The sequence below is a fragment of the Pan paniscus genome, chromosome 19 (assembly GCF_029289425.2).
Source record: "Pan paniscus chromosome 19, NHGRI_mPanPan1-v2.0_pri, whole genome shotgun sequence".
NCBI lineage: Eukaryota > Metazoa > Chordata > Mammalia > Primates > Hominidae > Pan > Pan paniscus.
Window position 1 is genome coordinate 97,882,988 of NC_073268.2, and position 16,312 is coordinate 97,899,299.

Below are 16,312 nucleotides of genomic sequence, written 5' to 3' on the forward strand. Positions count from 1 at the left end.
TAGCTCACAGGGGATGACAGCTCTGGGCACCGTCTGGGAAGAGGGATGGAGGGCTGGCTCGGACCTCTGCGGTCTCTGGGAACCTCAGTCTCCAAGAGCATGGGTCTGCTGCACCCGCTGCGCGTCTGTGGTGAGGCTCCTCCTCCTCCCACACCCGGCACGCAAGCACCCTCTGCCCCACAACTCCCACCAAAGAAATGCGGGGCCCCAGCTGCGGTGGAATCCCCTACAAGCCCTGGCCTGCTTCAGGAAAGAATGCCTGGGGGAGGTGGGCGGGCTCAGGAACGCCGAGGTGGGCAGAGCTTGGCCCACGGAGCCGCATGGCCCAGGTGCCCTCCACAGCCGAAGCCTGGTTTTTTTGTTTTGGTTTTTGGAGTTTTTTGGGGGTTTTTTTGTTTGTTTGTTTGTTTGTTTGTTTGAGATAGAGTCTCAATCTGTGTGTCCCAGGCTGGAGTGCAATGGCACGATCTCAGCTCACTGCAACCTCTACCTTCCAGGTTCAAGCAATTCTCCTGCCTCAGCCTCCCGAGTAGCTGGGATCACAGGCACCAGCCACCACACCCGGCTAATTTTGTGGGGTTTTTTAGTAGAGACGGGGTTTCACCATGTTGGCCGGGCTGGTCTTGAACTCCTCACCTCAAGTGATCTGCCCACCTTGGCCTACCAAAGTGCTGGGATTACAGGCATGAGCCACCTCGCCGGCTGGAAGCCTGTGTAACCCTGGTGTCTGCCGTGCAGTTTCTGGGAGGTCCTGTGTAGGGGCCCCAGTGAGGACTGGCCCCCCTCCTGAGCGCTGCTTACTGGGAAGTCCTACGCTCTCCCACCTGGGTCTCCAACTTCTAAGCTGGGGGCGTGAGCAAAGGCCAGGACGGCCCCTCGGAATCCAAATTGGGGCCCCAGTGGGCTTGGGGAGCTGGAGGAGCCTCAGGGGGGGCCTGGGCTTTCACCACCCCAGCAGGCAGGAGTTAAAAGTTCACCTGGGCTCGGGTGCCGAATTGTCTAGGAACTCTGGTTCCCATCTCCCTTTCTCAGCAGACTCCCCACCTTTAGAATCACCCAGGGTGGTATCCCATGGAGGGAGGGGAGGGCCCTACCTGGTGGCCTCTCGTCCAGCCCACCCTGCCTCCTGGGGGTCTCTTCCCCCTGTTTCTATAACCCCAGAGCCATAAAACTGACAACAGGTCCAGCAAAGAGACTGGATTTTATTTAGATCCATAGCCCTTCTTAACGCCACAGCTGGGGCACAGCCTGCGGCCGGGGCGCCACCATGTCACCTGACACAGAGGAATCCACCAGCGCCCGCCCATGTCTCATGGCCACACGGGGGCCATCTAGGCTCCCACAGAGGGCTGTGTTGGAGGGGCAGCTGAGGCTCCAGGAGGAGGGACAGACTTTGCAAGGGGCTTCAAGCTGTTCCTGACCCTGCCCCAGCCTGGTGCTCTGGGCCGGGCAGGGGTGTGCTCGGAGCCCATCCTTGGCCAGAGCTCCAGAAGCCGCTGCCCCAGGGCTTTTCTCCTCGATCTGCCGCATCTGCTCCCCGGCACCAGCCTGGCTCAGACACCCTCCAGCCCGTGTGTGTGTTCCCGTGGTGGCACCCATGCTAGGCCAAGGCTTGGGTGGGGCTGAGGCCCAGGGTGTGCTGAGCAGGCCGGGCACCCAGGCACTGCCTGTCATGACTGAAGAGGGCCTGGAGGAACCATGGGGGGCCGGTGGAGTCTGTGCGGGGCGGGGATAGGGGCGCCTTTGAGGCTTTCCCGGTAGGTTACCCCTTGCCTCCAGAGGCCTCTCCCTGGAGCCAGGCAGCCAAAAGACCCTTGTTGGAAACACCACCAGCTGCAGCCCCAGCTCCACAGACTGACGGTCCAGTCCCCTGGCGCCCACCACTGGGGTTTGGGGACTGGGGAGACGGCGCAGCTGAGAATCCTGGGAGGCCTGGAGACCACACCACCGGGCCGTGCATCAGGCTGGGGGACACCTGGCAAAGCCCAGCTGTTCTGTGCCAGCGCTGAGAGACCTGCAGCCAGCTGGCCAAGGTCGGGGGTTGAGCCTCCCCTCCCCAGGTGGCTCCGGGACCCAAGGAGAGAGCCCAGGAGGGCCGGCTCCGCCCACCCTCCCCCTTTCCTGGGAGGTGGGGAACAAGAACAAGGGGCTGGGTTGGGTCACCCGCATCTGCTCCCCGGCACCAGCCTGGCTCAGACACCCTCCAGCCCGTCACTCGCTCCAGATGAGGAGGGCCACAGAGTATTTTCCACGAGGAATTTAGAAACAGCTGTTGGCAGAGCCTTGGTAGGCAGGCTCCCTGTACCCAGGACCCTCACACCCACGTCCCAATTGCCCCACCAAGGGGGCCTGCGACTTCCCAAGGGACTTCCCGCTGAGGGGCTCCACGCCCCCCTTCTCTCTCTGCATGCCAGGGTAGAGTTGTGGCCCCCAAAATTCACATGTTGAAGTCCAGGACCTCAGAATGGGACCTTATTGGGAAATAGGATCACTGCCGACTATACTTAGTTACGACGAGGCCGTGTTGTGTGGTGGGCCCTATCCTCGACGACAGTTGCCCCACAGTAGAAAGGGCAGATCCAGACACCAACATACACACAGGGAGGACCCGTGTGGACATGAGGGCAGAGGTTGGGCGAGGCGGCCGCAGGCCAACAGACGCCAAGGATGGTCTCAGCCTGTGGAAGAGGGGGCGGCCCAGGACAGTCCTGGCTCACGGCCTCAGGGAGCCACCCCGATGGGCTCTGGCCTCGGGAACTGCGAGGCAGTTTCTGTTGTGTGAAGCTCCCCAGTCTGTGGACCTTGTTCCTGCAGCTCGGGAAACTCACACCACACATCCTGGCGCGCAGGCCAGGCCGCCGCCCGGGTTTGAGGCCTTGCTGCTCCCTTGCTGCCCCCAGCCACCCGCACACTCTCACGGAGCCCAGCTCACGACACCCATGTAATGTGCGACACTTTTCGAGAACCACAGGAATGTCCTTGATTAAAGCGTGCGCAGGGAGAAACGTGGCCTTGTTCCCACAGATGCCCACCAGGGTCCCTCACCTGCTCCCCCTTGGCGCTGGCCTTGGCCCCTTCCAGCCTGCCCCACCAGGCGGCCGCTCTGGTCCAGGGGCCTGGGCTTGGTCCCTTCCTTGGGCACTTGCAGGCGCTCTCCCTGGCCTGTCTGCCCTCTGCCCTCCCCTTTTCCTGGCCTGTCTGCCCTCTGCCGTCCCCTGCAGCATCCCCCAGCCCCAAGGGCGGTGGTCCCATGGCCAGACGGGATTCCTGTTGGGCTCCCGAGCTCTGGAAATGCGGCCGCTGCTCTGCAAATGTGCCTTCTCTGGGCCCTTCCGCCCTTCGAGTCCATCTCCCTCCCTGGCCTCCACGGTAGGTCCAGGTGAGCAGGGTCCCCTGTGGCCCCCACAGTCCCCTTGCGTCACCAGGCACCATCTGTCCCAGCCTAATTTCTGGAGCTGCTGACATCTGGGCCGGCCACAGTGCCTTAGAGGGCCTGGTTGGTCTCCGTGGCACGGCATCCTGCAGCTGAGGGCCTTCCCTGACGGCTGTGCCCTCCACCAGCCAGGACCCAGGCAGAGCCCCTGAGGCAGGGTGTACATCCCTGGAGGCTGCGGTTGGGGAGGTGGTTGGATGAGCTGCCCTGTACCGTGGCTGCATGTGGGAAACAGCAGGAGGCCGGGGGAGCAGTGAACAGAGCTGGGCCCGCTTCAGGGATCTCGGCCTAGGGCAGGGGGGTAGAATAAGGGAACAGAACCAAATTTGTCAGGGGGTGTGAAAGCTGCAAAGGGCTGGTCGGGCAGGGAAAGGGGTTCTGGAGGGGAGGGTTTCTTTGTGTAGTGGGTGGAATGGTGGCCTCCAATATGTGATGTCCAACCAGAATCTCAGAATCTCAGAATTGGAGCAAGGGTCTTTGCAGCTGTCATGGAGAGGTTATCTGGAGATGAGGTCATCCCGGATCATCCCAGGGGGCCCAAACCCAACAACCCTCATCCTTATAAGGGATGGAAGAGGAGGAGAAACTCACATGAGATGAAGGCAGAGGCCAGAGTGATGGGGCCACAGGCCGAGGAGCACGGGAACCAGGGGGAGCTGGAAAGGTGGAAGGGCTCTGCCCAGAGCCTCTGGGGGCAGCAGGGCCCTGTGGACACCTTGGTTTCAGGCTCCCGGCCCTGGGAGCTGTAGGAGGACGCCTGTGCTGTTGTGAGCCTGCCACCCTGGGGTCCTCCGTGTGGCAGCCCAGGACCCCAGTGTTCTTTGTTCAGTGGTTCTGGGGTCTCCGAGGTGCTGGGAAGCACAGGTGTGGGGGACCTCAAGACAGCTGGGGCTTTCCCAAAGGAGCAGAGGAGGCACCTGCAGAGGGGCCCAGAGAGCACACCCGGGTTCAGCAGATGGTGTAGAGGGCACCCGGGCAGAGGATGCACGGGCAAAGGCCCCGAGTTGTGCAGGGCGTTTATAGACGTGCATGGAGTCGGGGAGAGGAGGGCCGGCCCTGGGGGCCACCTGGGCAGGGCTCCTGCCCGCAGACCAGACCCAGAGCTGGCCAGTCCACTCTGGGAGAGTCAGGGTCGGGGGAGCAGGAGGGGGATCCGCAAGCTAGAAGGGTCTCGGGGCTGGCCAGGCTGAGGCCGCGCAGCCTGTGATGAAGGGGGCCGTGAGGGGCTTTCTTCTCCTGAGAGAATTCTAGAACCAGTGGGTGCCTCAGGCCCTGAGACTGGGCGTACTGGGGTGTGTCCATCTGGGACCCAACATGGCAGCCTCCCAGGCCTCAGGAGCTCTCTGGCCTGTGCCACGTGTCCCCAGTGCCCTGGTGGGCTCTGTCCCTACACAGCAGCTTCTTGGGTGGTAGGTGGGCTGCAAAGGGATGTCTGAGTTGGGGGTCAGGGGCTGCAGCGACTTGAGCTCAGCCCAGGTGCATGGTGTGAGGAAGCCGTCCCTCTAGACGGCTCGGGGCCCTGAGCTCAGTGCTCCAGGCCTGCCCCCATGGTCCCTAGAGGGAGGCGGGTGGACAGGACACGCCTGGACAGGACAGAGCCTGGGCTGGCAAACACTTGGAGGGGGCTGGGGCTCCCGCCTGCCTCTCCCCAGCACCGTCTCAGCACAGATGAGCAGAGAAACCAGCCCCTCCCCCTCAGCCTGTTGGAGGACAGAAGTGAACACCCCTGTCCCCCAAATCCCTGTCATGCTTTTTTGAGCCCCAGGAGGGGACACGGCATTGTCCTGGAGCCACAGCATTGGTCTGACTCTGACTCGCATTCGATGATGGTGGACCCGTGGGCAGGTCACGCTCCTCCCTGGGCCTCAGGAGCCGCCCAGTGCCAGAGCCGGGGGCACAGCATGGCAAATGTCATTCCCAGCCTGCCTGGCTGCCTGGCAGCTCTCGAGAGAAGCCCACAGCCCCGCTCCTGTCTCCCTGCTTCCTTTGAGTGAGGCCCGGCCTGGCCCTCTGCCGTGTTCAGGCCACCAGCACCGGCTGCACAGCCAGCGCCCACCAGAATTGACTCCTCGGGCCTCTGAGCACCTTCCCACTGCCTGGAGTGGCCGGCTGACCAGCGTCCATGCACTGCCTTCCCCACCCGGAGGCATCTCTCTGTCATTGTTGAGTGCGCAGTTCCCAGCTAGCAATCACCTCCCCATCCTCACGTGCACCGGGCATGGTCCTGTGACTACAACCTGAGCAATATAAGCAGAAGGGCTGGGCCGACTTCATGGCTTGCCAAAAGACCCTCCCCCTCCCCCTCCTCCTTCCCTTTCTCTTCCCCCTTCCCCTTCTCCCCCTTCCCCTTCCACTCCTCGTCCCCTCCCCCTCCCTTCCCCTTCCCCCTTCCTCTTTCCTTTCTCCTCCCCCTTCCCCTCCCCCTCCGCCTTCCCCTCCCCTTCCTCTCTCCCTTCCCCTTCCCTTTCTCCTTCCCCTCCCCCTTGCCCTTCCCCTTCCCCTTCTCCTCCCCCTTCCCCTCCCCTTCCCCTCCCCTTCCCCTCCCCCTCCCTCTTCCGCTTCCCTTTCTCCTTCCCCTCCCCCTCCCCTTCCCCTCCCCCTTCCCCTTCCCCTCCCCCTTCCCTTTCCCTTTCTCCTTCCCCTTCCCCTCCCCCTTCCCTCCCCTTCCCCTTCCCCTCCCCTTTCCCCTTCCCCTTCCCTTCCTCCTTCCCCTCCCCCTTCCCTTTCCCTTTCTCCTTCCCCTTCCCTTCCCCCTTCCATCCCCCTTCCCCTTCCCCTTCCTCTTCCCCTCCCCCTTCTCTGAATCAGGGTCTCACTCTGTCACCCAGGCTGAGGTACAGTGGTGAGATCATACCTGGGAGCACAGGTGCACATGGCTAATTCTTGTATTTTTTGTAGAGACAGGGTTTTGCCATGTTGGCCAGGCTGGTCTCAGACTCCTGGGCTCAAGTGATCCACCCGCCTCGGCTTCCCAAAGTGTTGGGATTACAGGTGTGAGCCTCCATGCCCAGCCCCAGCTGAAAGCTTTTCAGTAGTCTTTTACCTTCCCTCCTTTCTCCTTCCTGCTGCCTGGAATGCAGATGCAATGGCTGGAGCTCCTGCCGTTGCTATGGAACCATCCTTGACATCTCCCTTTCAGTCACACCCCTCATCCAATCTGTCAGGAAATTCTGTTGAGTCCATGTTCAGATATCCACAGCTTGGACCACTTCTCCCCACTTCCTGTGTCTCCACCACGATCCGGGTTATCTCTCTCCGGGATCGTCATGTTCTCCTCACTTCCGTCCTGGCCTCCCCATGGTCTGTTCCCACCCAGCAGCCAGAGGGTGAGACCATGTCAGCCTCTGCTCAAACCCACCCTCAGCCCAGGTTCTCACAGGCACCCTGCAGGATGCGCCCTGCCTCCCCTCGGGCCCTCCCAGCACCCCCTAGCTCACTGCCTGGCAACCCCACTCCTGCTGGTGGGCCTACAAAAGCTCTGTAGCATTTGCTGAAGAACAAATGAAACCTGGACCCCAGGGATGGAGGCCGTGGTGGGGGGGCACTATGGAGAGGGGGAGGCACCATAGAGGTGGGGACACCGTGGAGATGGGGGGGCGCCGCCCCAGCCCGGCTGCCTGCCCACCACCCATTGAGCAAGCCTCTGGTATTTAAGCCACTGTTTGATTTAGGGCCCAATGAACGAAGCCAGCCAATAGCAATCTCTCACTGTTACCCTCTCCATTTTATAGATGGAGAAACCGAGGCTCAGAGAGGCAACGCAGTGTGCTCAAGGCCACAAGACTTCTAGGTGTGGGCCTGGGCTGCATGCAGGGTGAAGGTTATCATGACCCCCAAGCTCAGGGCACCCCAGGGATGCAGCTCTGACCCCTGCCCTGAGGATGGGACACCCCAACCTTTTCTCTTTTTTTTTTTTTTTTTTTTGAGACGGAGTCTCACTTTGTTACCCAGGCTGGAATGCAATGGTGAGATCTCAGCTCACTGCAACCTCCGCCACCTGGGTTCAAGTGATTCTCCTGCTTCAGCCTGCGGAGTAGCTGGGATTACCGGCATCTGCCACCACACCCAGCTAATGTTTGTATTTTTAGTAGAGATGGGGTTTCGCCATGTTGACCAGGCTGGTCTCCAACTCCTGACCTCAGGTGATCCACCCGCCTCAGCCTCCCAAAGTGCTGGGATGACAGACGTGAGCCACCGCACCCGGCCAAACACCCCAACTCTTTCTGCTGCATTGAGTCCAGCAGTGTGCCCTGGGGGACTGGCCCCGGGGACATTTTCAGCCACTTTCCGGAAAAGAAGACGTAATGCTCACACTAACCACTCCACACCCAACTCCAGGCTGGCCTGGCACCTTGCCCTGGGGGTCTCCAAGAGAGGCAGGGCTGGTCCCCACCCACCACCTCCCCTCACCTTGGTCTTGGTGTGTGGAGCCCTTGGCCAGGTCCCAGGCACTGGTGGGTAACACCGCAGACGTGTGTTACGCAGGGCGGCGCCCCGGAGAGCTGCCCAAACACAGAGGTGGAGAGGAGCCTGTCCGGACACAGGGACACAGGCAGCTCCGGCAGTGACCACTTGGGCCTCAGAGAAACTCACAGGTGGCCACCACTCCTGTTTGGAGCTGGAGGCAGATCATCTGGGAAGCCTCGGGGTAGGGAGGAGCTGGTGGGCAGCACACCCCCTTCTTCCCCAGCCCCTCCAGGGGGAGCTGCCATTCCGCAGCTGGTCCACCCAGCCCCAGGAAGGGGGAGGCTCCCCAGGACAGTAGCCCAAAGAGCAGTGGGTCTCCCCGAGAAGGTGCACCCCAGGCAGGGCTTGTCCACATACCACTAGGCTGGGGGCCCTGCTCCGGGGGCTTGGGGTGGCTGGAACCTCAGATGGTCCCATCCTGTGGGGGGGCTTCCTGGGCCGCTTTGCTGCTCCCAACTGTGGAAGGTTCTCTCTTGCCTTCCCTTTCCTGCTGTTAGAAGCACCCGAGCCCCTCCAGGCAGCCCCCAGGGCCTGAGTGATGAATCACTGACTTCTTGCCAGGCTCTGGTCGTGATGCGGGGTGGCAGAGGGATGTGGGCAACGCAGCTGGGAGTCCCGGGGCACAGCCGGGCTCTCTCCAGGCTCCCCATCCAGCAGCTGCGCACCCCCCCAAACACACGCTGGGCTCCCTGCACCCGGAAGCTGCCCGCAACCGGCAGGACAGGTCGGTGGGCCCCGGGGAGGAATGCAGGAATGCTGCGTGCCCAGGCGAGGGGCCCTGCGCCCGCCCAAGGGGCTCTCCAGCTTCGCAGGAGCCGGGGCGGATGGAGCCGGGGTAATTAAAGCTGGTGACAGCTGAGGAGGGATAGAGACAGGAACACAGGTGGGGTCCCAGGCCCCTCCGCTTGCTCCCCAGGCAGAGGGCTGGAGCGGCCCCCAGGAGAGTGCCACCTTCGTGGGGCAGGAAGAGAAGGTTGCAGGGGCACTGGGTGTCAGTGGACATTGAGGTCTAGGAGAGGCCAGCTCTCAGCTGCAAAGGGCAGGCAGAGTCACCATGTGCTGGGCCTGGCCGGGCCCTCCCAGTTCCCATCCAGACACCCAGACACCCAGACACCCAGACACTGGTCTCGTCCAGGCCATCACGTGGTCAGGAATGGTGTCTGCCTTTGATAGGTGAGGACCCGGGTGCTGTAGGATCTGCTGCTCTAAATGAAGGCAGGCGGTGCTGCCCCAGCGGGAGGACAGCAGCTCCAGGCCTGACAAGGCTCTAGGCCTCAGCTTCCTTATCTCTCCCGAGCCCAGGTTGTCATCCCTTCCCCATCTTCCACAGCCAGAGGACTAGACAAGTGTCTTCACCGGAGCCTCGTTTCCTCATCTGAAATATAGCGCTAACCACCCCTCCCTCCCATGGCTGTGGCAATAAATTAAATGAAGCCCACAGAGGACCTAGCACACAGTAGGTGCTTAATCAATACAGAACCCCTCCCCCAGCACTGCCGGCCCTTCCCCTGGAAGCAGCCACGCTTACCTCCACCACCGCCTCTCCAGGGTCATCAAACACTCGTGACAGGCCGGCCTCCCCCTGCTGAGACCCTGAGAGGTCCAGGCCTCTGCTCCTCGTCTCTGCCACGCCTGGTGTCATGAGGGTGAAACAGGCCCTGGGGGGACGTTCGGACTGGCTTCCTGTGATGGCCGCCAGCATTAGTAGCGTTGTTACCGCTGCCTGGACACACACAGACGCCTCACAGAGCGATGCAACACGTGGGTGAAGTTTTCAGATAAAATCGGAGATTTCATAGAATTCCCGCAGGGTGCTGAGCTCCAAACCCAGGCCACGCGTGGCACACGCAGGGCTTGTCAGGGCTGGGGCTGATGACCAGGGCCAAGGGGATCCCAGGGCCCTCCAGCTCTCCCCCAGCTCCTGATGTGGAGGGGAGGGAACTCCCGCTCACCCCCAGAGAGAAGAGAGTCCGCACACTGCATCTGAGCTGGCGGTGGGCAGGGTACCCACCTCGGTGAGCAGCCTGGGGTGGGCCTGGGGTCAGGCTGAGGTCCCGGTGACAAAGGCTGGGGAGGTGGATGCAGACAGCCTCCACTTTCACCATGGCCTCCTTCCTCCGAGGCCAGGCCTGGGATGCTTCTGCCCCACGGCTCCGGCCCACCTGCCAGGCCTGTCCGTCCTTGGTTGAGGGCAGGGAGAGGTGGGGTGGCCACTGGCAAGTAGAGACTTCAAAAGTGCACGGTGGCCCTTCACGCCCTTTGCTTCTTAGCCCCCAACCCTCTGCCAGGTTTTCTCCCTTTTTCCCACGCCCCGCACAGACAGGTATCCTGCTGTCAGCATCTCACAGGGGTGAGTGGCAGCCAGGAGCAGCAGCAGATGCCTGTGGGGAGATGAGACGCCCTCAGCTCCCAGGTCCCGCTCCTGGGGAAAAACAGGGCCCCAGGAAGGTGCCCCAACCGTTCCTGGGGGCCCCAGCCCCGAACAGGGGGTCTTGAAAGGGAACTCTTGTGTGGTGAGTGCCCCCTGAGGGCTGAGCCACAAGGTCACCTTGATTTCTCAGCAGACGGAGGCTGAGCTGGCTAGAGTTCCAGGCTGGGTGTGGGAGGGTCACCCCAACAGGCGATGCCTAAGAGGTGTCCAGGCCTGGCTTTCCACGAGGAAGAACCAGTCCCCTGTGCCATCTGCAGGGCCTGCCACACAATCTGGGGACCCAGTGCAGGAGGAGAATTCCTGGCCACTTGTTTAGGAGGCAGGAAAAGGGCCGGGCGTGGTGGCTCACACCTGTAATCCCAGTGCTTTGAGAGGCCGAGGCGGGTGTATCAGGAGTTTGAGATCAGCCTGGCCGACATGGTGAAACCCCGTCTCTACTAAAAATACGAAAATTAACCGGGTGTGGTGGTGCACTTCTGTAGTCCCAGCTACTCGGGAGGCTGAGGCAGGAGAATCGCTTGAACCTGGGAGTCGGAAGTTGCAGTGAGCCGAGATCGCGCCACTGCACTCCAGCCTGGGTGACAGAGCAAGACTCTGCCTCAAAAAACAACAACAACAAAAAGCCGCAAGTTCAGAGGTAAAATGATTAAGAATTTCAGGACAGCCTTAGCCACAGATGCCAGGCCCTGGGCAACTGCCCTCCTCACCACCCATGCAGCCGGTCCGTTTCTCGGTAAAGACTTTTCTAGAAGTGTCAGCTATGGGTCAAGGCTTGGGAGAGGGGCCAAGAGAAGACCTAGCGGATGGCAGGAAGAGGCGCCTGCTGAGCTTTGGGAAGTTCCCTTAGGGCTGATGTGGGGGCTTCCCTGCTGGGCGGCAGAGACCACATAGCTGTGCGGGTCCTTCTTCAGCCAAGAATCATGCATGGCTCCTGCCACTGTGTGAGACGGAACCCCATGACCAGGGGTGGGGTCTCCTGGCAGGCAGCACACCCCACGATGCCCCCCAGGAAGCCGAGTTTGTAACTCCTCCTGTCAAGGGAGCCCTGTGGTCAGGGCCAGGACCCTCCCTCTTCTTGAAGATGCCAGCAGAGCCCTGGCTTGCAAGAACTTGATGTGTGCGTTCGCCTGACCGGGAGTCAGGCGACTGGTGTGTCCTGGACACCTGCGAACCAGGCAGACGCTTCTTCACCGGGAGCTCCGGCCCCGGTGGGGCTGGGGCTGGGGCTGGGGCTGGCCTCCCACCTGTTTGGTAGCGGTAGCATCATCTCAGCCAGCACTCAAGTACGTGACAAAGTCATGCAGAGCTGGCAGGGGAGGCACAGGAAGACCCTATGGTCCCAGGTTCCCAGAATTCTGTTTGAGGGATATGGGGTCGCTCCCGGCAGAGGTGGGGGGCATGAGAAGCTGAGCTGTTTTCCCTCGAACGTCTGCTGACAGTTTTCGGAACACTTCCATACCTCGTTATAAGATCAGAGCTTGCCAGCTGAAAATGAAGGACATTCACTGTTTCAGGAGGTGGCCGGGGTGGCTGCTGAGGCCTCCGACCTCCCTCCTGCAGAGGCCACAGGCTGAGTGGGTCCCCACATTGGCCCTGTCTGGCCCTGTCTGCACCGGTGATCTGAGGACCCTGCCACCGTCAGGAGAGAACTCTGAGTCCGAGAAACCAAAGTTGACTTAAGAGGTGAAAAACACGATGAAGAGGAAGAGATGGCAGTCACCTCCCTCTAATCCCTGCACCCCGGCCCCACAGCCCCTTCATCCTCACCACCCCGCAGGCTGCCGGCGAGAGGGAGGAGGGAACCAGGTGCAGCCCCCCTGCAAGAAAGCCAGACTGCCCCCAGGCAGGCCCTTCATGTCTTCGCCTCCTTATCTTCATCTCACAGAGGCAGCTGGGCTCAGCACAGTCCCCCCCAAGGAGACCGAGGTGGGGACGCCTGGGGAGACATCCTCGGGCCCTGCAGCAGGGTGGGGGGCCGGAGCCAGGCTGTGAACAAAGACCAGGTAAGGAGATAAATCAGCTGCCCGATCACATTTCCTGCCCTGAAAGCTCCTGTAAAACACGAGAGAAAATTGACCTGTCAGGGGGATAGATGGGCCCAGATAGTGGCCACCCGCCCCGGGCCAGCTTCCCTCCACCCATCCCACCTGCACAGAGCGCCCCTGCCCGGCCTGGGCAACCCCAGAGGGAACCCAGGCCCGGGGAGAGGTGGCCCCCATCCAGGCCTCCTGTGGGGGCTCTGCTCCCAGCCCCCACCCTTTGCATGCCCCTGACAGACGAGGCCCAGCTGCTCAAGCCCATCAGGCTATAAAACGGATGGAGACCAGGGGCGGTGTCAGCAGACAGCTAGAGTACCTTTTAAAAAATGTAATCTCTTTTTATTTCCCTCCCCTGCCCTCCCTCCTCCCTCCAGACCATAACCTCCCCGCCACCCCTCCCCTCTTCCTGCGCAGCCCTGACCTTGGTGCACAGACCTTGGTGTGGGGCGGCCGGAGGCTTCAAGGATGCCCTCCTCAGCTTGAGAAGCATCGGGCTCAGCCAAGCTAGCCTGTGGGGGCAGGGAGAGAGGGAAGCAGAGCTGATGTGGACAGGCTGTACCCCGTCCAAGGTGACCCCACCACCTGCAACTCCCCCAGCACCGGGGTGGCCTGGGAATGCCAGACGGGGCCCCTGCCTGAGGAACAGGATGGGAGGCCTCAGCAGTCGGCTCCTCCACGTGACGGAGGGGCACTTCTGGCCTCCCGGGGCCGCACAGAGCCAGGCCGGCCTCCAGCTCAAATGTACCTCACCCAATCCCGCCGCAGAGCCTCCACTCTCTCTCGGCCCATCTTACGGCTGAGGCCAGGGAGGTCGGCAGGCTCGGGAAACTACCTGGTGTCCTGTTAGTGGACACCATGCAGGGCCTGGGACCCCAGCTCTGCCTGGTCCCCACGCCCAGGCCCTGCCAGCCCTACAGTAGTACCACGTTAGAGCCCCGGCCTGCAGGGGCCATGCTGCGACGGCCGGTCCTCAAGCGGAGGGCTCCCAGCTGCCACCAGTCAGAGGCATCAGGCTGCCTCAGGGAAGTCCCTTCTCCAATGCCTCTTTGGCCGCACAGGGAGCCCCTGTGTGTCCCCCGCCCCCCAGGGTCTCTGCTGGACAAGAGGCTGCAGCAGCCGACAGGGGCCAAATGCATCTTCTTCATCCTCCCTCAGGCTCAGCTGGGAAGGAAGGTGCTGAGAGGAGGGGAGGTGGCCTCTGAGCTCACTCAGGCCTCCCCAGCCACCCAACACTGCCTCCAGGTCCCATGGGCTGCCCAGCTGGCCCCAGGGGACAGCCGAGTCCATCCACTGGCACACGCCGGAGTCTGACCAGTACCCAGGCCTGACCAGCCGGCCCTTCCCCTCCATCTCCTCCTGAACAATGGCTCTTTCAGCACATGGGCAAGAGGCCACTGGCCAGCAGGAGCAGGCAGATGACTGACAGGGCCAGAGGGAGTGGGAAAGAGGCTGGAGCTCCAGCCCAGGGGTGGCGGGCAGCCAGGGAGGGCAGCCACGCGCCATCCTTAGGGCTGGGGGCCGACAGAGGGTCCCTGAGGGTTGGGAGAGTAGGGAGGACCCAGGGCCTGGGGTGGTGACAAGGCACACATTGAGGAGCGTTGCGCAGGGCAGGGTTGGGTTGCACCCACGCTCTCCCCAGCACCTGGCAGCTCCCCGAGGCTGAGGCCTCTGGGGCCCCAGAGCTGCCCAGGTCTCCTCGGCTTCCCGGCCTCAGCCTCCCCTCACCCTGCCCCAGGCATCACTCCCTCTCCTGGGACCTCCCAGACCTTCCTCTGGGCCCCACACGTGGCACGGACTCTCCTGCCCCAGGATCCTCCCCAGGCGTTGCCTGGAGTGAGGACTGTTCTAAGCAGCCTCGCCATCCACCTGGGAGCACAGGCTGGGGTCCGGAGCCTCCCCTGAGGGTCTGGTGCGGGGGACAGTAAGAGTTGAGGGTATATCCTTGTCTCTTACATGTGTGTGTACACACGTACACACACGTACTCACACGCACACATCATGCACGTGGTCTTTTCCCACCTGCCCCCGTCAGTCTGCTGTCCCAGACCCTCACACTGGGGCTAAGGTTGTGCTTGGCTGCGAGGGGAAGCAGGGACTGTCTGGCAGCTGCATGGGCTCTGCCAGTCTGAGGCGCTGTGCGAGGGATGGAGGCTACAGGGGCTGGAGGACAGGCAAGTGGCAACGCGGAGCCATAGCCCTGCAGGAGCCGGCCAGAGGGGGTCCCTCTGCCTCGGCTGCCTTCTCCGTCCTCCCTCACTGCTGTTCCTATAGCCCCTGGCAGGGCCGGCGGCCTAGGGACCCTGAAGGGCAGCCCCGCAGGACTGGTCTTCACACTCTGCCCGGGGCAGCCCCACCCCCTGAGTCCTGTCCTGTGCAGTCCTCTTGCTGCGTTGGTGAGATGTCCCAGAAGGCAGAATGGGGCAGATTTGCTTTCTTCTGTTTTGTGGTTTAAGCTTCATCATGCCAGCCCTGGCTCCCTGGCCCTGAGCCCTGGAGGGGCCCTGGCTCCTGCCTCAGGGTCCCCCCAACCCCACTGCTCAGCCCAATTGTGTACTCTCTGTTCGTCCATCGCCGTTGGGTTTATAGTCTCTGGCCGCTGACCCTGGCCAGGTGGCCCTTGGCATTCTGTCCAGGACACCTGTCTGAGGGTCCCCTCCACACCCCAGCCCTTCCTCCACCTCCACTCTGCCTGAAATCCATGATATTAACTGCTCAGTCCCATGCGGCCCAGATGCAGACTTATGTAGGGCAGGCCTGGGCTCCCCAGGGCCCGGCTGACGGGGAAAAGCAGGTTACAGTCACCACACCTCAGGGCTGGGCACATTTATAGAAGCAGCCAGGAGCTGCGCATGGACTCTGGGATTTCAAGGCCTCCCTGGCATGGGCAGGGTGATCCGCACTTGAATAAGCGTCATGCCCAGTGTCACTTCAAAGCCCCGAGTTCCAGGGACTCACTCTATGCCTGCAAAGGGTGGTATGAAGAATAGGCATCAGGCCGGGCACGGTGGCTCACGCCTGTAATCCCAGCACTTTGGGAGGCTGAGGCAGGTGGATCACCTGAGGTCAAGAGTTCGAGACCAGCCTGACCAACATGGTGAAACCCTGTCTCTACTAAAAATACAAAAATTAGCCAGGCATGGTGGTGGGCGCCTGTAGTCCCAGCTACTCGGGAGGCACGAGAATGGTTTGAACCCAGGAGGCAGAGGTTGCAGCGAGCTGAAACTGTGCTACTGCACTCCAGCCTGGGTGACAGAGTGAGACTCCGTCTCAAAAAAAAAACAAAAAAAAAAGGATAGGCTTCAGACATACCCCTAGGTAGTCCCCCATTCTGATGTGTTTTCATACAACTTTATTTTTCCGTATCTCCAAAAAATTAAGTTTTCTAACTCTAATGGAACCAAGAAAAACTCATGAAGCCAGCAAGGTTAGGTGCCCACATGTGGACTGGCATATTCGGGGCCACCCGTCTGGGGGTGTGGATAGAGTAGGGAACCATCTGGAGATAAATATGTCATGGGGACTTAGGAGCTTGGGAACAACCAAGTCCCTTGCTGTCCCTGGCTGGGCCCTGGTCTTGCCACACCTGGGAGATCCATGGCTCCTCTCCCTCTCGCCCCTCAGGACTGGCTTGCCGGAGCCTGCCCCCTGCACAGGCCCTCGTGGGGGCTCCCTGCCTGCCTACGCCTGACCCCCGTCCCCCGAGTGGAGCCGGACAGGGCCGCCTGCAGCTCTGTCTTCCGAAACACACCTCTCTCTCCCACAAAATAATTTAATGCAATTTAATGCCTTGAAGTTGATGTAAAAATTACAGGCGTGTGCGGGTGGGGTGGGGTGGGGGCCTCGTAAGAAATCCTTTTGAAAATATAATTGAGTTAATGGAGCCATAACTATGTCTCATTTTGGGGGTAATTGGCCTGCTTTTTGTCACCCTGTCCATTTACA

General features: G+C 61.5%; 1 protein-coding gene across 1 annotated transcript; it reads right to left on the minus strand.

The window, feature by feature from the left end:
* Positions 1 to 2,878: 2,878 nt before the first annotated feature.
* Positions 2,879 to 13,159, minus strand: LOC103783757 (putative uncharacterized protein encoded by LINC00482). The gene is made up of 3 exons (XM_063598620.1): positions 13,121 to 13,159; positions 12,806 to 12,879; positions 2,879 to 3,721 (listed from the first exon to the last, which is right to left on the minus strand). The coding sequence occupies exons 1-3, from the start codon at positions 13,157 to 13,159 to the stop codon at positions 2,929 to 2,931; spliced, it is 906 nt and encodes a 301-aa protein (XP_063454690.1). The 3' UTR covers positions 2,879 to 2,928.
* Between the last annotated feature and the right edge of the window lie 3,153 nt (positions 13,160 to 16,312).

What these genes read in the sequence shown, in the direction of transcription:
- LOC103783757 (XM_063598620.1), bottom strand. Translation starts at nt 13,159, where the DNA reads ATGGGCCGAGAGAGAGTGGAGGCTCTGCGGCGGGATTGG. An exon ending in AGGCTCTGCGGCGGGATTGG is followed by an intron (nt 12,880 to 13,120) that starts GTGAGGTACATT and finishes CTGCCCCCACAG; the next exon opens with GCTAGCTTGGCTGAGCCCGA. An exon ending in TCCGGCCGCCCCACACCAAG is followed by an intron (nt 3,722 to 12,805) that starts GTCTGTGCACCA and finishes CCCCTGCCCTAG; the next exon opens with GCCGAGATCCCTGAAGCGGG.